Here is a 24,123-nt window from a genome sequence, read left to right on the forward strand (position 1 = left end):
GGAATGGAGGAGAATTACTACAGAGATTATTTTTATTTAAAGTGCCTTCAATATTTTAAATTGTCCCATAGTTCCTGGCTATTTAAGAGTATTCAAGCAATGTATACATTATATTTGACTATTAGTGGAACAGATAACTTTTAATATTGTGACAATACTGATAATATTTAGTTCAGCATTAGTTCAGTAAGAATGTCCTTAGCAGTAATATTCCTAGAGTAGGTCAGCAAAAGTAAGACAGCAGGGTTCGGTAAACAGAGAATTTAATGTAATAAAACAACAGGACAATAAGCCATTTAAATCAGTTACCTCTGAATCATCCACCTTGGTTGTAGGTTCCTTGCTTTCTTTTGCTTCCATAAAAAGAAAGAATAAAAAAAAGTTAGTAAACTATTAGGTTTACCCAGATTCTACTCTTGGTGTTGTGGTAATTTCTATAGATCGCACTTCACAGACTCTAAAAATGGTCAGATGGCTCCTAAATTTCTCAGACAAATTCTGATCATTTTGTCTTGTATGGGCCTCTAAACTAAACAACCTGGACATAGCACTCTACATTGAAGATCTCTCCTGAGAAACAATGGATTATTTAAAAGAAGCACCATTTTAAAATATTTTTACAGACACATGCCATACCATATCTAAAAGAACAGGTAGCTTGGCTATCATAATACAAGTTAAGAAAAACATAAAACATTCAGTGGTGCAAGTAATCCAGTGCCTGAAAATCATTTTAAGCAAATAAAGAGTTACAGGTCACACAACTAGAACACTTGTAATTAACACAGTTTACCTATTCCCAGCCAGGCCAGTTATTTACATGAACAGTATTTAGCAATGTTTGCATTACTAAAACAAAAAAATTAAAATCTTGGGCTTATTGAATACTTTAGATGAGAGTCACACCTTCGTTTTAGGGGAAGATCATTAAGGGGAGATTGTTGCATACACTGTATGCCATACAGTAACAGACAGCATTAATACACTGGGTGGACACATTATTTAAATCAGGAGTCCTACATTGGAAACAAAGTGCTGTATCCATTATTATTAATACAATACACTTAGACATTTAAGTCCTTCTAAATTTTACATAACACATATCCTTAAAAATGATCAAAGCAGTCACTTTATGGGCACCAGCATCCCTTCAATTTTATGTTTTTTTGCTTTTAGCTAGTGGCCCTCTCCCCAATAATTAGGGTTGGCACCCATCCATTGTGATCCATAGATACCAACCCAAATGCATTTCACTAATGTCAACAAATGGCAAGTTTATTGTGGCAGAGCTTTTACATGTAAAATACCTAATGGGCAGCAAGTGAATATCATGGTTAGCAGTGCTACATGGATGTTCTCCCCTTGTCCCACACGCCAAAGACATATTGGTAGGTTAATAATTTAGAATGATTATTCTCTGTAAATTGCTGTGTAATATGTAGGTGCTATATAAATTACTGTCAATAATAATGCCACCTTCAAAGCCAGTCTAGATGAAAGCCTTCAGTTGAATTAAGATTTCCACACATACTGCAATATCAGGCAGCTACAAAAGATATTAATATTGTTTGCAATACATCTTGTATATATTGTTCATTAATGATAAATTATAAATATGTTCCTATGCACAGATGTCTTTACCATCAAGTAAAGTTGCTATTACTATATATTGCCAAAAGTTTGCCCATCACAGAACAGTGCATGTTACCAGATTAATGTGCAACACTCAGAAAGGTTGTGCAGTTTGTTTCATTCTTCCATTATTCCCAGCAGTGAAAATACTTTCATGACATATGTGTGTATACATGGTTGTTGAAATCAGACACTAAGTTAATACACGAATGCCTGGCTGTGAGCTGCAATGAGTTCAGATTCATTGTGTATGCTTGTTTAATATCACCAGCAGGCTTGCCTAGTAACCCGGTGTACACATAAACCCTGCATACGGGGGACGGACACTATTCTGCGCTACTGACAGACTGTGCAGATAATACCCCTTCCGCTCCCATGCCTCTCCCCGTATGTTTTGGGGGACAGTAAAGGTGCTGAAGCCAGAGGATAGTACCTGCAGCCATGAAGCCTTCAACCACCTCCGCGTCCGGCAAGTAACTATAGATCATGTGACCACAATAGACCCACCTCTCTCGGGATCCCATTGGCTGAATTCATGACGCTTTTGATTGGCTAAGCACAGGTTGCCTGATATATGCTTGGTGTAGCTGTGGTTAATGCTGCTGTCTGCAATAATAGGTACAAGGGAGAGGACCGCGGTGTTTTCACTAGTTATTGCGAGAGTTTTGTACAAATAAAATAATCGCATGCACATGTGCGTTTTCCTGCTGTCTTTAAAACTAAGTGTTCATGTTTCCCTCATGAGTGAAATGCTAATGCTCTCAGGCTTAGAGATCATTGCTCCCTATTCAATGTGTGCTTGAAATCAAATCAGCTCCGATGCATAATGCATGCATTTACTGTTACTATGCCGGCATGTAGAATGCATTTGAAGTAATTGCAATGCAGCACAACCGGATTGTGGGTGGCTCTCCCAGGCTCCCGGGAGAGTATGCAACTCTATGTGTTTCATAAATTAATGTATTTTAGGATACAAGTCGATCCGGTTTGTTTTTTGCTTCATTTAAAGTAAACCACTCTATAGCTGTAAAATCACAACAATAAGAGTAACAAATAACAGATTCGTATGCCTCATCATCCCACTGCTGCCCCCATTTTCATCCCACTGCTCCCACCAGCACCAGGGATATTTTTCCTGTGCACCATAAGTGGGTATATGGTCTTATTGTATACGTAATATCACTTTGTATTATACAGTGTCACACACCTCAGTTATTAAGGATGAGCGGGCTCGGATTCTGCTAATCCGAGCCCACCCGAACAGTGCGGATCCGACGGGATCCGAGCACTGTTCGGGAACTTCCGGGCGCCAAACGAAGCCAAACCGAGGCTATGACATCCAAGTCTTGCATCGGATCTCGCGAGACTCGGATGTCAGAAATACTCACCTTGCGGCCGCCATCTTCATTTCGCCTGACATCAGGGAAGAGGGAGGGTGTGTAGGGTAGTGGTGCTCCTGCGTGATCAGTGCTCTGTCCTTGCTGAGTCCAGTGGTGCTTTATGCCTGTGTCCAGTGCTCTGTCCTTGCTGAGTCCAGTGGTGCTTTTGTCCTGTGCTCTGTCCTGCTGAGTCCAGTGGTGCTTTTGTCCTGTGCTCTGTCCTGCTGAGTCCAGTGGTGCTTTTGTCCTGTGCTCTGTCCTGCTGAGTCCAGTGGTGCTTTGGCCAGTGTCTGTCCTGCTGAGTCCAGTGGTGCTTTAGTCCTGTGCTTAGTTGTGCTAAGTCCATACAAATTTTATAATTATTAAAATCTCTTCAAAATTACAAAAAACTATTTATTTTAAAAATTATACAAAATTAATAAAAAAAAAAAATAAGCAGTTCTAAAGAATAGTTACTGCAATCTATATTACATTTACTACGTTCAATTTGTAAGCAGTTCCAGAGAATAGGTACTGCAATCTATATTACATTTAATACGTTCAATTTTTAAGCAGTTCCAGAGAATAGGTACTGCAATCTATATTACATTTAATACATTCAATTTTTAAGCAGTTCCAGAGAATAGGTACTGCAATCTATATTACAATTTATACGTTCAATTTTTAAGCAGTTCCAGAGAATAGGTACTGCAATCTATATTACATTTAATACGTTCATTCTTTAAGCAGTTCCAGAGAATAGGTACTGCAATCTATATTACATTTACTACGTTCATTCTTTAAGCAGTTCCAGAGAATAGGTACTGCAATCTATATTACATTTAATACGTTCAATTTTTAAGCAGTTCCAGAGAATAGGTACTGCAATCTATATTACATTTACTACGTTCATTCTTTAAGCAGTTCCAGAGAATAGGTACTGCAATCTATATTACATTTAATACGTTCAATTTTTAAGCAGTGCAAGAGAATAGTTACTGCAATCTATATTACAAGAGAAAGTGAGGGAGGAGCTTGTAAACCATTGCGATTCCACCAAGCATGTAGCTCTTGTGGATGAAGCCCTTCGTACGCTTTGATGATATATTGTGGCCCCGGTACCAAATTGGGTACCGGGGCCACTCCACTACGCAGTCCAGATAGATGCATATCAACTACATTCAGTGTTGGGGGCAAATCCAAAATTAATGAAAATGACCTGTCATCGTCAAAAACAAGAGGTATTGACACGCTCGAACTACACCCTGTATATGCTGCAGAGGATGTAGGAGCAGGCAGCTGTGCAGTGGAATTCAGAACTGTTTAGGGTGATATATTGTGGCCTCGGTACCAAATAGGGTACCGGGGCCACTCCACTACGCAGTCCAGATAGATGCGTATCAACTACATTCAGTGTTGGGGGCAAATCCAAAATGAATGAAAATGACCTGTCATCGTCAAAAACAAGAAGTATTGACGCGCTCGAACTACACCTTGTATATGCTGCAGAGGATGTAGGAGCAGGCAGCTGTGCAGTGGAATTCAGACCCGTTGAGGGTGATATATTGTGGCCCCGGTACCAAATTGGGTACCGGGCCCACTCCACTACGCGGTCCAGAAAGCTACCTCGATGCAACGTTTTGGACTAAAGAGAATATTGTGAGATGTGAGGTGTTCAGAATAGACTGGAAATTAGTGGAAATGATTGTTATTAAATGTTATTGAGGTTAATAATAGCGTAGGAGTGTAAAAAAAAAAAAAAAAAATGGATTTTAGCGCTTTTTATGCTTTTTTAAAAATAAATCAGAACCCAAAACCCTAAATCAGAACCAAAACCTTTCGTCAGGTGTTTTGGCAAAACAAATCAGAACCCAAAACCTCAAGCTAATCAGAACCCAAAACCCAAAACACTAAAAGTCCCCGGTGCACCTCCCTATCAGTTATGGATTACATTATTTAACTGTAGCTGTATTATGTCCATTATTGACTGGGAAACAAATTCTATATTCCAAGAAAATTCTTTCGATATTGCTTTCTAATGGGGTTATCCCTCTGGAGGAGAACGAATATGGTATATGTATAGCTGAAGCATTCCCAAAAATGTATTGCTTATTGTTAGCAACCATAGATATTATATTTATCAGATAATTTACATTATTTCCACTGCTACTATATTGATGAATTTAACATATGTATTTTGGCCAGCCATAGTACCTATATAATAATTCCCCTATTTGTTTTTTGTTAGAAGGGTTTCCTTTACAATAAAGAAAGCGAATAGTATCCTCTGGCCACTTCCATTATCATACTGATAACTGGTGTTGTTATTTTGTAACTTTAATTATTCATCATCATCATCATCATCATCATCATCATCATCACCACCATCATTTATTAATATAGCGCCAGCAAATTCTGTAGCACTTTACAATTGGGAACAAACATCAATAAAACAATACTGGGTAATTCATACAGACAGAGAGGTAAGAGGGCCCTGCTCGCAAGCTCACAATCTATGGGACAATGGGAGTTTGATACACAAAGGTAAGTGCTGCATCATATGTGTGTGCACCAGGCAGGGTGCTGCTACGTGTGGGCACCAGGCAGGGTGCTGCTACGTGTGGGCACCAGGCATTGTGCTGCTACGTGTGGGCACCAGGCAGGGTGCTGCTATGTGTGGGCACCAGGCAGGGTGCTGCTACGTGTGGGCACCAGGCAGGGTGCTGCTACATGTGGGCACCAGGCAGGGTGATGCTGTGTGGGCACCAGGCAGTGTGATGCTATGTGTGCACTAGGCAGTGTGATGCTATGTGTGGGCACCAGGCAGGGTGATGCTACATGTGGGCACCAGGCAGGGTGATGCTACATGTGGGCACCAGGCAGGGTGCTGCTACGTGTGGGCACCAGGCAAGGTGCTACTACATGTGGGCACCAGGCAGTGTGATGCTATGTGTGGGCACCAGGCAGGGTGCTGCTACGTGTGAGCACCAGGCAGGGTGCTGCTACGTGTGGGCACCAGGCAAGGTGCTGCTACATGTGGGCACCAGGCAGGGTGATGCTGTGTGGGCACCAGGCAGTGTGATGCTATGTGTGCACTAGGCAGTGTGATGCTATGTGTTGGCACCTGGCAAGGTGCTGTTACATGTGGGCACCAGGCAAGGTGATGCTACGTCTGGGCACCAGACATGGTGATCCTACGTCTGGGCACCAGACAGGGTGATGTTCTGGGTGTGCACTAGGCAGGGTGATGCTATATGTGTGTACTAGGCAGTGTGCTGCTATGTGTGTGCACCAGGCAGAGTGATGCTGTGTGTGCACCAGGCAAGGAGCTGTTCCTTGTGGGCACCAAGCAGTGTGATGCTATGTGTGCACTAGGCAGTGTGATGCTATGTGTTGGCACCAGGCAGGGTGATGTTACGTGTGGGCACCAGGCAGTATGATGGTATGTGTGAGCACCAGGCAGTGTGATGGTATGTGTGGGCACCAGACAGGGTGATGGTATGTCTGGGCACCAGGCAGTGTGATACTATCTGTGGACACCAGGCAGGGAGCTGTTCATCTAATATTCTTTCAGCATATTGTAGAAGGTTGTATTGTATATTATTGTGCTCCTACAAAATCAATTCTTATGTTGTCTGCTATACTATAGTGTGTCACTTCACAGATGTGATATAAAACTGAAAAACTGACCTCTATTAGATGTATAAAGGGTTTTCAGAATGACACTGCTTCCGGTTTGACATCACTTCCGGTTCACGGGTCTGTTCAGTACCACATAAGTTTGCTCAGGAGTTCAGTAAAACCAGCTGCCTCCTATACGATGGGAGCGAGGCAGTGTGCTAGGGGGGACAATCGCCCCACTACCCCCCTTGAATCCGCCCAGGGCAGAATGCGGGGAAACGGTCTACACTCCCAAGAATCCAGCAAACCTACCAGGAATTCTGGAGTATGGCAACATTGCGTATTTCCATGCGCACTGAAATTCACAATGTTGCGGTACCGGAAACTGCAGCCACCGTGCGTATCCTAACTGAATATGCTCCTTTGTGTCTTACCTCATGCATGTTCTTTACAACACAAAAAAAACGACTGCTAAAATGCATTTTTAAATATAATTTGAAACAGTAGCATGAATAAAAAACACAGTCAACTCATAACAAAATAAACCACTATAGCTAATAGATGGAAGCAAATGTAAGGTGGATCCATAAAAATCTATATATAAAAAAGGCTAACGTTGCTCCTCACCTTAATAAATACACACACAAAACACACAAACAAATTTAGTAAAATGTTTTGTATAGTGACTATTCCTACTGACTAGATTTTACTAATTTCTTGGTCTTATTGGTGTATTTAGTTTTTTTGGGTGGCAGTTACCATTTATAACAACCTTTGCTATTCCAAATTGACTCAATTTTCTATCCATTCGTTTTATTTGCACTTAGTGTTAAATTAATAGGAATATACTACTTAATTCAAGCAACAAAGTATAACTGCACTGCCACCTAAAAGGCAAATATCTGCTGTGGGAGTAACTGCACAGTAAGAAGCAGCAAAAAGACAAAGGGCACAGCGGAATAAAGCCCGACAAAAATCTATGACTAATGACCGCGAACGTGATCGTCATCACCATGCAATTGTGACTCCTCTGCAAATTGCCTGACACAGAGAAATCAATCGAAGAGTGAACAAGACAGAGGTACTATATTGTCAACGCCTACAAAGTAAGCGAACAAGATGTCACGCCATTCTTGTTGTCGGTAATTTTCCTGAAGTAAATATTAATGCTCAAATCTGTGGTCCCATGAACAGTATTTGTGAATCTTGCCAAGCTAAGCAGCTGAGCAGCCATCTGACAAACTATTCAATCTATGGGTGCCAGTATTGCACCACCACCTGACTATGGTCCCTATTGCTTCTGAGTTAATGGACAAATTTATCATTTAACAGTTACCAAAAAAGGGTCCAAAATTATCTTACTGTTTTTTTTCTTTCAAATTTGACGGGCTTTTAAATTTAATATATAAAGAACACAAAGTCCTCAAACCATAGGAATTCTTAGGAAAGAGACAGAATATTCTGTAAATGTGTGTAACGTAGGGACAGCGATTATCCCTCAAGTAAATTAGCTCTGACGCAACAAAGAAAACCATCAGTAAATTTTCACCACTCCTACAGGATGAATGCCTATTTCCTTGTTTCTCCATAGATTGTAAGCTTGTGAGCAGAGCCCTCTTACCTCTCTATATTTATGTATTACCCAATATTGTTTTATTACCAGGGTCGGACAGGCTCGCCAGGGGGCCGGGCTATTCCCCGGTAGGCCCCGACCATGATCGCTCCACTCTTCGTTGGTGGGGGAGCTGGAAACTTAAAAAAAAATTCTCACGTGCCCGCGGTGCCGGCGCCCCTCCTCTGTGCTCCGTTCGCACTGAATGTCGGGCGTGACGTTATCACGCCCAACGTTCAGTGAGAAGCGCCGCAGAGAGGAGTCGGCAAGAAGAAAGAAGACAGAAGAGAAGAAAAGAAAGAAGCTGATAGAAAAGGTAAGTGAAGGAACGGAAGAAAGGAGGGAGCATGGCAGAGTGAAGGGAGAGTGAAGATGGAGCACAGACAGCATGGCAGTGAGTGAAGGGAGAGCATAGACAGCATGGCAGTGAGTGAAGGGGGATTATGCTGCTTACTGTAGTTATTTTATTTAATGATAAAAAAAAATTGGTATCTTGTCAGCGTACGGCAAGTACTGTGTAGTGGTGCAGAGCAAGTATGATTTATGAAACCAATATATTTATTACTTTATTATGTTCGTTACAGTTCTTGTTATAGACATTGCCTACTATGTCTTATGTGCAGTTTTATGCGTCTTGAGTGCCTGTTGTTTGTCTCTCTTTGCTACTTTGCTCTACTTGCCAACTGTACAGCACTTCAGATTATTGCGGCGGCTTAGAAATAAACAATAATAAAAATAACAATAAATAAACTACCAGTGTTCATGGGATCTTCTGAAATGGGTGAAGACAATATACACATGTTCATAATCTGTTAAACATTTTTGAATTAATTGATCCTCATTTTTTTAGGTCAGTTAGTGATTGAACATGAAGTGAATGGATATTTTTGAAAACAGAAAATATGCACCTGTAGTTAAGCAATTAAGGTCATGTCAGGTGATTAATTTAGTATGCTGTGTTTTTCCACCTGGAAAAATGTATTTCCCCAATAGTGACAGTTTATTTTCTAGAAAATTACATTTTTCTTTTACACAAGATAACCTTACCTTTTAATTCTTTATGGGCTCACATGACCAACATTTGATACCCATTCAATAATAAAAACACAGCATTTATGGCACCTAAAAGCCACCAGTAGAGTGATCCCAAGAGCTTGTCCATAAATTGAAACCCTGAGGTGTACATAAAAATCCTACTTATAGCCTGATATGTGCTATTCATTTTTATTACATAAGGAACACAAGCCAAAACAGAAATCTAGTTTAGTAGACATATCAATAAAAGTATCTCTCACCTATTTCCTCCAATGCACATGAAAAGTTTAAGCAGCTATATTTTCTCTGCGGTCTGCCGGTGAAGCAAGGGAGTAAAATCTTCTTAAATGTAATCTGATTACAGCTATTTGCATGCCATAAACCATTTAGGTTTGTGTACCAGTCTGTTGTACTGTCGATTCAGAAAGTAGAAACAAATCTGCATTGATTAGTATACTCAGATCCAAAATGACTTTGCAAAGAACAATGCTTTGATCAGGATCCATGTACATTACCAGACATCCCAGCACCAGACATAATAAAGACTTTGTATTTTGAAACATGAAACTTGTGTGCAGCTCTATATGGTAAATATATTAATGGATCACGAAGCAGAATGGTTCTTATAGGGTTTATAAGTTTTAGATTGTAATTAGACACTGTAGAAAGTTTATTCTGTGTTTATGCAACTCATATTCCCTAATATTGTATATGTCTTGCACAGGTCAGTCAGTTGCATACACATCAGTTTCACACATAAGTCAGTTACAAATGCATCAGTCAGTCAGTGAGTTACACGCACGTCAGTCAGTCTCATGCACGTCAGTCATTCAGTCTGTTACATACACATTTCTGTCTTTCTTTTCTTACTCTGATCCTCTTCTTAGCACTTCTGCACCTTTAACCCACTCATTTACTAGTCAATTCTCTCCCTTCTATCATTCCTCTCCCTACTCCCTTAGTCATTCATCATGTCTCCTTGCTCCTGCCCAATACCCATCCTCACCCCTGCCCTCCTCTCCATCCCAGATCCAGCCCACACCCATGCACCAGAAACCCTGCCAATGTTATCCATATCTCCCCACTTCCCTTCCTCCTGTGCTCTTAGGAATTCCAGATCCATCCACAACAAACTGCCCTCTATCCATGACCTCTTCATCTCCACCTCTCTTAACCTACTTGTCCTCACTGAAACCTAGCTTTCTTCCACTGATACTGCTTCCCCCGCTGCTCTCTCCTATGTGGGCCTCTCTTTCACCCACTCAGTCCTGATGACCGTACAGGCAGCAGGGTGGGCATCCTCCTATCTCCCAATTGTACCTTTCATGTCATCTCCCCTGAGCCCTCTCTTTCATTCTCTTCCTTTGATGTCCACTCTATCTATCTCTTCTACTCTATTCATCTTGGTGTCTCATTCATCCACCGCCTCCCTGTTCCCACTTCCCAATTTCTTGATAATTTTGCTGACTGATTTCCGCACTACATCCCATCAGACCTCTCCTCTAACTTCCTTGGTGACTTTAGCATCCCCATTGACTAGCCCATGGACCCAATGTCCATCAAACTTCTTGCCTTTTCTTCCTCCTTTGGCCTCTTCCCCCACCCACAATGGACCTCGTCTCCCCCCCCACTGTCTCAGTCACTCCATTGATGTTGTCTTCTCCCATCTATGTGCTCTTTCTGACTTCCCCAACTCTCCCTACTCACTCTTTGACCACCATCTTCTCTTCTTCACTCTTTCCTCAGCTCCTGCACCCCTCCCCATGCCCAAATCTACCCTTTTGAGACGCAATCTTGATCATGCTCTTTTTGCCTCTTCACTTGAAGCTCTCACCCCCCCTTTTTTTACCCTGGCTGTCCCAACCAAGCGGCCTCCCTCTACAACCACACCCTCACCGCTGCTCTTCAGTCTGCTGTCCCGCCTCTTTTGTACACCTTCACCTCCGGAAACCCCAACCATGGCACTCAAGATTTACCCAGTTCTTTCAAAAATGCACACTTACCACTGAACATTACTGGAAAAAATCTTGTTCCTTTCGAGACTTTCTTCATTTCAAGTTCATCCTCTCATCCTACAGTTCCACCCACTCCTTGACTAAACTATCATTCTTCAAGTCTCTCATCTCTTCACAGTCCTCCAAACCCCACTGCCATTTTGCACTTTCAACAAACTCCTTTGCCCCACCTCCTCCCCTCCCATCCTCCCTTGCTGTCACTAACTTAGCCTTAATTTTGGAAGTGAAAAAGTTGGCAATCAGACACAAAATCTCCTCCTCCCACCACTTTTCTGCCACTACACCCTCCTTTCTCTCCAGTCACCTCCTCTTGTATTCCTTCTGCCCCATTACAGGCGATGAAGTCCATTCTCTTCTATTATCCTCTCCACCCTCAACCTGTCCCCTGGATCCCATTCTGTCTCACCTCCTTTGCTTCCTCTCTCCCACTGCCTGCTCCCACCTTGCTCATCTCTTCAATCTGTCCCTCTCCACTTGAATTTTCCCCTCAATCTTTAAACAAGCTCTTGTTTCACCCATTCTTAAAAAACACAATCTTGACCCCACCTCACTCTCTAACTACCACCCCATTACTCTTCTTCCTTTTGCCTCCAAAATACTTGAGCAGCTTGTCTACAACCGTCTCTGACTCCCTCCCAATCTGGCATCCGACTTCTCCACTCCACAGAAACTGCCTTGACCAAAGTCACCAATGTTCTTCTCTCAGCTAATGATTTTCTCTCCGTGCTTATTCTTCTGGACCTCTCTACGGTGTTTCACACAGTGGATCACACTTTCCTACTCCACACCCTTCACACCATTGGCCTTTCTGACACCGTCCTTTCGTGGTTTTCCTCTTACCTACCCCAACCACTCCTTCTCTGTTTCTAGCTTTGCCCTCCCCCCCATACATCCTTCCTGTAGGAGTCCCTCAGGGTTCTGTCCTTGAGCCTCTGCTTTTTTTCTCTCTATACCTCCTCCTTGGGTGAACTCATATGTTCCTTCTCTCTCCAGTACAACCTCTATGCAGACGACACTAAACTCTACCTCTCATCTCCTGATTTCTTCCTTTCCCTTCTCTTTCGGGTTTCAAGTTGCTTCTCCATCTCCTTCTTGATGTCCTTACGCTTGTTAAAACTAAACTAACTGTGTTCCCTCCATCAAGAGTCCCCTCCCCTCCTGACCGCTCTATCATTGTTGACAATACAACTATCTACTCTGTTCCCAATTCTGCTGTCTGGGTGTTATTTTTGACTCCTCCCTCTTATTTGTCGCTCACATTCAATCTCATGCCCAATCCTGTCGCTTCCAGCTCTGCAACATTACCTGTATCAGACTCTTCCTCTCCTTGGATTCCGCCAAAACTCTTATCCACTCACTGATCAATTCTCGTCTCGACTACTGCAACCTTATCCTTATTGGCCTCCCCGTCTCCCATCTTGCTCCTCTTCGATCTATACTTAATGCTGCAGCTAGACTTCTCTTCCTCTCTTACCGCTCCACATCTGACTCCCCTCTCTGACAAACCTTTCACTGGCTCCCCTTCCACTACAGAATCCTCTTCAAACTCCTCACCCTCATTTACAAGGCTCTCTCCAACTCCAATGCTCCTTACATCTTCAACTCAGTGGTAGTCATGATTACAATTACCACAATTCCAACAATCGCTATAGTGACAAAGAATGCTGATTATAATAATGCCGATATGAAGGAAATCCAAACTTACCATAAAAAAGACACACAACATGTCCGACACGCCTCCTGTACAGTCTGACTGCAGAAAATACTGGCAGCTGGAATTGGCGTAACTTAAAATGGCAACAGTGAGACTTACGGTTTTAAAGCAGCAGTGTCAGGACCCTTTATCCTAATTCTAACCCTAAACCTAACCCTTAGATTACATTATAGAGGCGGCGGGTTGGACATGTTGTGTCTTTTGTAGCTATGTGATTGTCAAAATTATCAGTACTGGAAAAACGTACCTGTCAGTATTCTAAACCAGGGCTTCTGCTTCTGTGGACTGCTGCTCTGCTGACTGAGCAATTCTGCATGCTGAACAGCTCCTTGCCTTCACTCTGTGTTCTAGCTCAGTTTTATTTATCTCCTCATGTTCCAGCATTTTATGCTTCCTCCCCTTGACTTCCTATAAAAGGCTGGCCTTCTAAATCAAACCAGGGGACTTGTTTATATTTATGGGGAGGGAGGGCTGAAAAATCATTGCTCCGGAGTAAGTTTCGTTCACCCCCAGGGTAAAGGGACTGCTTGAGACTTGCAGCAGAGGCAGTCCCCAAGAAGGGATATACCTACTCTGATGCCAGGGCAACTAGGACGCCTCACACTGCCACTACGCCCCAGCTAGTAACAGGCAGCCGGGGAGCATTTCTGTAATTAAATTAACAGGCAGAGGTCATTGGATGGACAGTGGTATGAATGAATAGAGTTAGACATTTTGGAAAGTAAATAGACAAAGATGGCCTGCACCCATACTACAAAAATTCAAAGATTAGAGACATAATTCATTACCAGAGCATTCATCGGTAGTCAAGAGTAGGTCTTTCCAACCTTCTTTTACTCATATGCTTTATGTTGTAATGCTGCCCTTCTGAATCAAGCCAGGGGACTCAAATATTTATGGGGAGAAAGGGCTAAAAAAATCAATCCCCCGGAGCAAGCTTCACCCAACCCCAGGGTAAAGAAGACTGCACGAGACTTGCAGCAGAGACAGTTCCCAAGAAGGGATGTACCCACTCTTATGCCAGGGAAACTGGGACACCTCACACTGCCGCTGCTCCCCGGCTAGTAAAAGGCAGCCGGGGTGCACAGGTGTAATTAAGTTATTGCTGCCTCCTGAGTGGACGTGAGGGGCGTGCTCTTGGCCCCATTCTTCTTTTTCCGTGCTACTGGTTGCTGCCATAAGCTATTACTACGTTAAGTCCTGGGGGTGCATCCGCGTACCTCTAGGGGAAAGTCAGCTATAGGTGAAGACCACTCTTGTTAGTTCTAAAAGCTTATCATAAATGATTATATCCTGGGACCAGTGGTGTAATGTCAATTTGACCTTCCACTGTTTGGTTTTGCTCTTAGTAGCTCTCTCCGTCACCATTTTTGTTTAACTAAAAACTGTGACCTTTTGCCAAATTTACATTGGTGTCCATGTGGCTATTTATTCAATTACATAAGTATGTCTGAACTTGTGAAGGAGGTTTGGGTGCAATGAAAGGGAGATATCAACACTATGCAGCGTATTATTTTTTTAATTGAAATGGAGAAAGCAAATGCAATGATGGAAAAATTTCAATATCCTTCATTAAGACAGCTCATTGCAGACTAGGATCATTAGAAAATAGACTGGAAATGACTGAAAGTGAATGTTAATGCCATACATAGTAATATTGTAGCAAAAACAGCTCAAAAATAAATTATTTTATCTCTTTTTCACAATGTTTAATTAAATCCAGATCCAAAACCAAAGCCTTTCTGGTTTGTTTTGCAAAACCAGTAGAAAAGCCGAAACACAAACACGGTTTATAACCGGCACCAGTTTTGGAAACCAAAACACGAGGGTCAGCGCACATCTCTAATAAAAATATCACCAATCAATCATCAGGCTATCCAATAAGAAGAATATAAAACATATACTGTGTGTATATATATATATATATATATATATATATATATATATATATATATATATATATATGTGTGTGTATATATACAGAGAGAGGGATATAGATAACATTTTAAAACATTTAACAACATATCTCAACTGTCTATATCCCCCACTAATCTTTTCTTGTTCCTCCCCTCTCACATTCTCATCCAGAGTACCCCAAAAGATATAGAAAGGATTCCTTATACTTCAACTACATCTAATCTGATGTATTCACAGGATAATTAGAAATTTGTGACATTTTTCCCTAACTGAAACATGGGTGACCCTTAAGTTACGTCAGTACAGTCCCATTCATTTCTGACCTGTTTCATCCACCACAGGTGGACTCTTTCAAAGGAAATATTTCTCTACACCCTACATATTTATTATTATTATTAATTTTTATTTATAGGGCACCACAAGGTGTCCGTGGCGCCGTACAGGGACAAAACGAATTACAATACAAGGTGAGACAGCACAGTACAGTAAACAGTAAGCACAGTAACTCAGTAAGCTCAATGCACAGCTAGAGAGGGTGGGGAAAGGGGGAGGGAGGATCGGCAAACAACGGAGCCCAAGAAGGAGGGCGCGGAAGACAGTGAGACCCCCAGAGGGGACGGGGGGAGGAGGGTTGTCGAGGAGGAGGGCAAAGTAGCTGGAGAGCAGAGTTAGAAGTGGTGGAAACAGGAGGAGAGATGGCCCTGCTCAGAGGAGCGTACAATCAGAGATGGGAACAAATGTTTTATAACTAATCCATTTAAGCAACTTATGAAATACAAAACATTCTCTGTGATTAAGATATTCACATAGTAGTGTTCCAGATGTTTATTCATAAACAAAAATTCTATAAAATGCATTTACAAACACTGCAAAAATGAAAATATAAATAAAAAGCAAACATTAAAAATACTTATAAAGAGGTCCATATATAAATATTTTTCCATTTCGGATTTTAAATGTGTTAGACTACCAAAATTAAACTGGCCTTCATATTAAATCAAGTATATAGAAAAAATACTAAAAATACTATATATAAAACATATACAACATATATAAAATAAAGGTTTTAAGCTATGTATTCATTACATTAACATTGGAAATTGGTCCCAATAATACTTTACCATAAAAATCTATTTTCAGACCACTAGGAGTCAGGGTACTCATATTGTAAATGCAATAGCTTTCATGTTGCTGTAATTCACTCAGTCTGTCCCATGTATCTGTATTTGTAAAAATGTATTTCATTTTGCGTGATTCCTTCCTTAAAGTGCTTGAAGAATCCTCCTCCTTTTATATAGACGAAATTAGAGAACATCTGGTCTCTAATTTGGGGAATTGGGGAAATTGCCGTCAAAGAGGTTGCGCATGCGCAATAGCGCAGTGCGGCTGGAACCAGGCGGTGCCTTGCTTCTGCAACACTAGACTACCGGGGACTATGGAGCGTCGTGCTCCTCTTCAACAAAATTTTATTATTAAGATGAATTAAAAAGATAGCAAAGACAAATGTGGTCCTCATGGGTGATTATACAGGTATAAATTAAAACAATAAAACTAGACATTCTGTTAAAGGAAACCAAGTTTTATATAGTTTAAAAGACAGCTACATTTTGCAAGTGGTAGAAGTACCAACTTAAGTAGGATCTCTACTGGTACATTGAAGCACCAATGCATATAGTAAAAATAACGACTTTTTAAAAGGAAATTAAAAAGAAAAAACCCCAAAGGATATCGGTGTGTTACCGAATGCAAATCAATATAAAATATAGCACCATTCCAATGGCTTCAAAATGAAGGGGAAAATTTGCTTGTAATTTCTACAAAAATGTCTCTTGTTCTCTTGTTTCTAATCCATCCTGTGATTCATGTAAAAGATAAACAGTGCAATACTGCTATATGATAAAATCAACAAAAATAGGATAGCGAACTTAGGTGATTAAAAGTGCTTCCCACACATGTGATCACCATCACTTCCTAATGAAAAATCTTTAGTTGTTCTCTTGGATATTCTAAGCTTCATTAACAAACCTTCGTGTCCGCCAATGTATCTTCTTCAATTCTTCTCAAGGTTATATCATATAGAAGAAAAAAAGCATCTAGCATAACATTTGTACACTACAAGCTTACATTTAAACAAACGATCATACATTAAACCTATTCCTCCCTCTAGGGTCAGGTGGTTCTCCCTACCGAATGACGTGTTCTTTGCAGCAATAATCAGAGTTATTTTGATAATACCTAGGTTGTCACAGTAAAGTTCCACAAATCAATAGGATTACAAACTCACCAGTAATGTATCCCAATGCATTTGAAACTTAGGTCTTTTTTAAAAGCAATGTCCAATATTATAAATAATTCATTCAGGACGTACAATTATATACTAATATGGCGTTTGTGGAATTATTCACATCAAGGTAAAGATGACATGGTTAGTGCTCCTGGGGCCATTGCTTAGGTCATACACATAGCCAAGAAAAGTGTCATTCACTAGATTCATTAGTTGTTGAAAGACATAAATGCTAATATTTGGGTTTCAGCACCAAAATATTGCCTATATGGGACCAAGGGGTGGCGGGGTTAACTAGTCCACCAGCAATTTATTAATATTATTATTATTAAGGGCTTAAAGACACCCTCAGGGTGCTCATAAGATAGATGTAGTGAACAGAGGTGGAACTAGCGAGATGTTGGCCCCGGTGCAAAATTTTGCATTGCCCCCCTTACTACACACACACACAAACACACACACACACACAAACAGAACCCGTATAGTATCTTTTTGTTTTGTTTACTTCAAATTTCAAGTATAAGAAATATTAATGTATAACATAAAAACTATGGACAACCCCCCTTCCCCATAACAAAATTTTCTTCAATTTCAACAACGGCTTGTGCTATATCGCCTTCAAATATTTTAAAGATATAAATGTTAGTACATTTGTGAAAAAAGATGCAAATGAAATGTCGGATTCTAAGTGGGAAACAAGAAGTACCCTAAACTTTGTTGGTTCTTCATGTTGGAAACAAAGTATACGCTCTTTGGTATGCTTCAGTTGCCAAAGAGCTCATTGTACAGCAGCGAACTGCAATGAAATTCTCAAAACAAACTCAGCACCAGAACGGAGAGACAGCAGACATTTTCAAGACCTGCTCATCCAGAAGTCAATACTTACTTTTCTACTCAAAACTATTATTGAAAATTCATCTATTTGACTTTACACTGAGCAAATTCGTCAATGATCTTATCCTATTGAATATTATTTTCCCTTTCATTTTCAATGAACAATATTACTAATCTTTGTAGCCTTTCCTATCCCATTGTGTTGGGTAGGTAGTCCTTAATTAGTTTTAGTTTTGAGAAGGAACGTTCAGCAGTTGTTACTCGGATGGACAGAAATAAAATAATCGTTGTACATACTTCTGAAAAACTTGAGACTAAAACACTATTATCAACAATGAGTAGCTTTGAAAAATCTTCCACTGTAGACAATATAGATATTTCTGGTTTCAAACATGTTATAAATGCAAACAATTGTCCCGGGAAAGAAGTAGAAAAGTTTAACTTTTCAGTATCTTCATAGAGCTCATCATCTGCTGCTGTCACAAGTGAACTTGGTAGAATGGCATAAACGTTTTGACAGTGGCACTCGGACTTTGTAAATGATTTGACTGTTGGGCCAAACAACCATAGAAAATACAATAAGCAAATCTTGCTTATAAGCAAATCTCAGGCGCTAAAGCCCACTAATTCAAACAGTGCTGTTATAAACCGCATCTCTCTTAAACAGGAATCTGAAAACTGTAACGGTCTGATCTGGAGTAAAAATCATCATCAATTTAATAAGTCACAATTCATAGCAATCACAGTGCATCAAATATTCCTTAGTATTGTATCTCATGAGGAAATAGAAAAGTTCATTATCCCCTTGGAGGAAATTAGGGTTAAGTGACCCAATGAAACGTAAATACGGCAATTAGTCAGACTCTCCAATATGAGCAACGGAAGACTATGCGCTGTATAAAAAACCCTTTTTCATATGGGAATAATCACAGCATAGATATAGCAATAATATACTGCTTCAAGATAGTAAGGTACTTGTCCTTCCTGCTGCTAGCTGTAATATCTGGAGAGCTGTTTGAGATGTTAATTCCAAAAAGTAATTACTCTTGTAAATCACTCTGCCATGTCACGTCAAAAAAAACTAAACCACGGGGTTTGTATATACAGAAGCGCCAGTATCAATTGACGAGTTTCACTGCCTACTTTTAAATAACCTGTGGTTTTGTCGGGGCAAAAGAAATTTAGGAACACTGTTTATGCTATCCGGTAATGATCACGTGATCTAAAGCACCCAGCTTGGCCTGGTAGCCATCTACAACTGACGTACTTTCCTTTAGCTCCTGTTTCGTCACCAAGAAGAACTGGTAAAACGGGAAAATACTTCCCCTAAATTTACACTAGCAGCTTAGACATAGATCCCAGATTCTCTAGGGAACAGAATAACCAGCTTATCACTACTGGGGCCCCAAAATCAGGGAATCTTTGTATGGGGGCATACCTCACGATCCTCAGCTAACCTACCTAACGAAGATTTGCTAGCGGCGCAGAGTATAGGAGACACACAACCAACGTCCCGCACCTCATGTACAGGAGCCACACAGCCGGCTATCTCTGATAAAGGTGAGGTGACTGTGAACATGATCAGGTGTTGTGCCCGCACCGCCATTCCTTCTGTGGCGCCTCTTCTCTCTGGCTCAATACATCAACCCCTGTTTCCAGGAGAGGAACCCAGCATCTATTTACCTGTGGGTCCTTGCCTGCTGTGCTGATCAGATGCTGAGACGGGACAGATCGAATGCCCAAGATCCCTTGCTGCTCCACGCAACATGGCTGCACGGAACAGTAGGTCCCTGCTCTAATCTCTGATCAGGCGCTGAAGCTACCTGGAGGCTCTATGGGGCACATTTATCATTATTCACATAAAGTGAAAAGTAGTTTTCAATCCTTATCGCAATGATAAGGATTGAACTACTTCTCACATTTATGTACAGCCGTGCAGAGAAACAGCAGTTCCGAAAAACTGCTGTTTCAGTGATAAAAAAAAACATACTTACCCCCCTCTTCGGAAGCGCTGTCTTTGTGTCTTCTCTTCACTCTTCAAGTGCGCATATCCAGTTCCAAGAACTGGACATGCGCACACAGATCCCCTCTCTGTCTCTGCAACGATAGTTGCAGAGAGAGAGCTGTGAGTGACAGGGAGGGATCATGTGATCCCTCCACACATGCGCTGTCCAGCTCTGCTCTCCGGAGCAGAGCTGACAGCAGTAGATTTCCTCATGTACGCCAGCTGCAGAGGAAGAGGAATGCAAAGCAGCAGATATCCATAATATCTGCTGCGATGCCCCCTTAATAAATTTGCGGAGGACACTGTGGGACCTTAATTATCCGTTAAAAGCACTATCGTGCTTTATTAAATATGCCCCTATATCTCATTGCGGGTGAATGTGCTACAGCACTCAGCTGGTCTATTATAAAAAGTGAGTTACCAGTGACATATCATTATCCCACAAGGAGGACACAGGTGGGCTGCTGAGAGACATTACTTTACACAAGTCTTTGTTACATCTCTGTCTGAGTATCTGATTATTTGTCATAAATATCCTCACGTATCTCCAACCTCACCTAAAGACATAGAATTATCCCTGAAAATTTCAGTCCCTTATCATGGAAGTAACTTCTATATTAAATTCATCCAAAATTTAAAGTTGAACCAATGTCTGGCTTAGTCTATGAACACTGACATCGGAATACGGAAACAACTTTAGCCTGTGGACTCCCTGCTTTCCTTGTCTGAGATGAAGGAGTTATAACTCCTGTCAGCTGTTGATGTGCTGTTCTTGATTGGGGCCACTATCTGCACCGCCATTCCCCCCACTGCACCTGTTTATGTTTGGTTTAATATACGAACAACGAGCATCGGAGTACGGAGCCTACATTTACCTGTGGTCTCCCTGCCTGTCTTGTCCGAAGTGAAGCTGTACGGGTGGCCGTGACTCTCTGCTACACACCGCAGCTGTGCAGTTGATTCGGCTCCTGTCTGTGACCGAGTATGGAGAGTATTGAAAATCGTTCCCTCTCTAGTATATGTGGCTTAATATCAGATTTATTTTCCGTGTTGTTCCTACTACGCTGCTGACAAAATCAATTGCTGTATACTATATTCCAAGGCTACTAAAATATTCTCCATAATATCTTTTACAACAATAAAACTATTGTGGGGGATAATACATACTTACCACCAGCTTCGGCTATTATTAACCCCTGTGCTGTCCTGAAGTTCTATAATTAGATCTACATCAGTGCTCATACTTACACCCCTGTTAGACAAATTGCAAAAGAACAGGGACTCCAGACTGTTCATCTAAACAACTTAAAAAAAAAAAAGAAAAAAGGGGAGAAAGGGAAATATATATATATATATATATATATATATATATATATATATATATATATATATATATATATATATATGTGTGTATGTATGTATATATATATATATATATATATAAAATAAAAAAATATATATATATTTTAATTCACCTGCCTCAATACACAGGTTCCTAATCGTAAGGATCCAAAGGGTCAATAGCTGTGTGGCCATTCATATTACCTAAACTGCAGAGACTGTTAACTAACTAACCCTAAATGTCAGTTGACCCCCGGATTGCTCATATAATCTTCTTGTGGGCTGATACTACATTGTACGTGTGTCACGGGCACTAGGAGTCTTTACCCAGGGATCACCAGGTGGTAGGCTTACCAGAGCAATGTAGGTGGTAATAGGGTACTCTGGTAGCAGGGTGATCACGGAACAGTAAATAGCAGATGATGAGATGCTCAGGAAAGTCTATGACTAGCAACACTGGTAATATGGAGGTAATAGTACACGAGGAACTGTATGGACAAGGACACGTGAAGGTAGTCAGTGGTCTGCGATAGCAAGTTGTACCACTGCTATAGTGAGGAGGAATGTCCAACAGAAACGAGGAAGTGATGAGAGTCAGCGGTCTGCGGATAGCAAGTTGTACCGCTGTCTGGGTGAAGGAATGGAATCCAAGTGGAGGTATCCGGGGAGTCAGTGGTCTGCGATAGCAAGTTGTACCACTGCTATGTGAGAGGATACTGGAACAGGTGATACTGGAAACAGGGATCAGTGGTCTGCTACTAGCAAGTTGTACCACTGAATATATATGTGAGGAGGTGCACGGGGAGAGACTGCAACACAGGGTAAACACGGCACCTTAACACGATCCACAGTAATATGCACAATATAGATATATATATATGAATGACTGAACAGCACTGCAAATATGGAAAGTCTCTTGAAGTAATCCGGCACAAGATAGTACAGTCAATGATGGTAATAGTCTCAGCGGATAGTAAACTCCAGAAGAGAACAAACTCAGTCCAGCAAGATATGCAATACACCAGCACAGTCAATGAGAAGTATGCATACCGTGGTTCAGAAGCAGGCAGTCAGACAGGAGTGCAGCGATACCTGAGCGGCAGGAGGCCGGCAGGATGAGAAGTCCCTGGATAGATGAAGCAGAGGTCTAGTAGGTGCAGCGCACAGGTAAGTAAACCAACAGGGACACGAATCCACAGGAATCGGTAGAACGCGGAACTGGACTCTTGGAGGACCCAAGAGAATGGTGATGATCTAGCAGCAGGATAGCGGATGAGACACGAATCCAATGCTGACAGGCGGGTAGAGACCAGCGGAACACAGGAAGGCGTGGAGAGCGGATCAGCAGTAGATGGACGATTAGCGCTGGCAGCAGCAGCAGGACTCTGCAGATCCCCAGAAGTAACCAGTAGCAACCAGCAGGTGCAAATAGCGATGGAACACGGGTGAGCAGAGTAGACCAGGAGCTGTTGATCACGGAGAGTAGCGGATGGCAATAATAGCAGCAGTCTCGAGGAAACACGGGAGAGATGAGATGAAGACTGCAGTGCACAGGGGCAGCGGATAGGAATCAGCTAACAGTCACGATGATGAAACACAGCCGAGTTGCAAGCTGGAGTCTGTAGTGCACGGAGGCAGCGGAATAGGAATCAGCTAACAGTCACGATGTTGAAACACAGACGAGTTGTACGCTGGAGACTGTAGTGCACAGAGGCAGCGGATAGGAATCAGCTAACAGTCACGATGTTGGAACACAGACGAGTTGCAAGCTGGAGGCTGTAGTGCACGGAGGCAGCGGATAGGAATCAGCTCACAGTCTTGATGATGAACAGGTGAGTAGATGTGGAGAGTGGCTGAAGTGCACGGAGGCAGCGGATAGGAATCAGCTCACAGTCTTGATGATGAACAGGTGAGTAGATGTGGAGAGTGGCTGAAGTGCACGGAGGCAGCGGATAGGAATCAGCAAACAGTCACAATGATATGAGATAGAGTTGAAGTGGCTTAGAAGACTGTAGTGCACGGAGGCAGCGGATAGGAATCAGCAAACAGTCACGATGATACAATTGATGGTAGAAGTGGTATGGGAACCACAGTAGTAGAAGTGGTTTGGAAACCACAGAGGTAGAAGTGGTTTGGAAACCACAGGAATCAGCAGCGCTGAATAAACGAGGAAACACCTTCAGAGACTCATGGGGAATGAGACTCCAAGATCAGGCAACGTGGTGTTGACCACAGGTGCTTAATATAGGGAGTGTTGCCTGATCTGCCAATTAAGTTAAAGGGATATACACTGAAGGGTAGGAAAGGGCTGCGCATGCGCAGACCCTCAGGATGGAGGACGGCCACGGTTCCTAAATGTCCGGGAGGAGGCACTCACGGTCCGGTGAGTGACAGTACCCCCCCTTTTAAAGGTGGGCACAGAACGCCTGGAACCGGGCTTGTCCGGATTTTTGGAATAAAACTTCTTCAAAAGGGCAGGAGCATTAAGATCTTCAGCTTTGATCCAAGAGCGCTCCTCAGGACCAAAGCCCTTCCAATGAACGAGGAAACGGAGGACTCCTCGCGAAATTTTTGCATCCAATACCTCCGTAATCTCGAAATCCTCCTCCTGGTGAACTTGAACTGGCTGCGGAGCTGAGGGAGGAGTTGAGAAACGGTTGATGATAAGAGGTTTGAGTAAAGACACATGAAAGGCATTGGAAATCCGAAGATTCTTAGGAAGAAGAAGTTTAACACATACTGGATTGATTATTTG

The 24,123-nt window shown here is 41.8% G+C and overlaps 1 protein-coding gene across 2 annotated transcripts in view; it reads right to left on the bottom strand.

Annotated features, from left to right (window-relative positions):
• The window catches only part of SIRT2 (sirtuin 2), a 37,026-nt gene extending 27,456 nt beyond the window's left edge, over nucleotides 1–9,570 (bottom strand). The window contains exons 1-2 of one of the 2 annotated variants that reach the window (XM_075196358.1): nucleotides 9,519–9,570; nucleotides 310–353 (exon numbers count right to left, since the gene is read on the bottom strand). Coding sequence is in view for 1 of the 2 variants with exons in the window: in XM_075196357.1 (XP_075052458.1) it covers nucleotides 310–353; nucleotides 2,066–2,120 (99 nt within the window). In the remaining variant the exon portion in view is untranslated. Of the gene's footprint in view, nucleotides 1–309; nucleotides 354–2,065; nucleotides 2,136–9,518 lie in introns of those variants that run through there. The other variant, XM_075196357.1, reaches the window with a different exon arrangement.
• Between the last annotated feature and the right edge of the window lie 14,553 nt (nucleotides 9,571–24,123).

This window comes from Mixophyes fleayi, chromosome 2, assembly GCF_038048845.1.
Source record: "Mixophyes fleayi isolate aMixFle1 chromosome 2, aMixFle1.hap1, whole genome shotgun sequence".
Taxonomy (NCBI): domain Eukaryota; kingdom Metazoa; phylum Chordata; class Amphibia; order Anura; family Limnodynastidae; genus Mixophyes; species Mixophyes fleayi.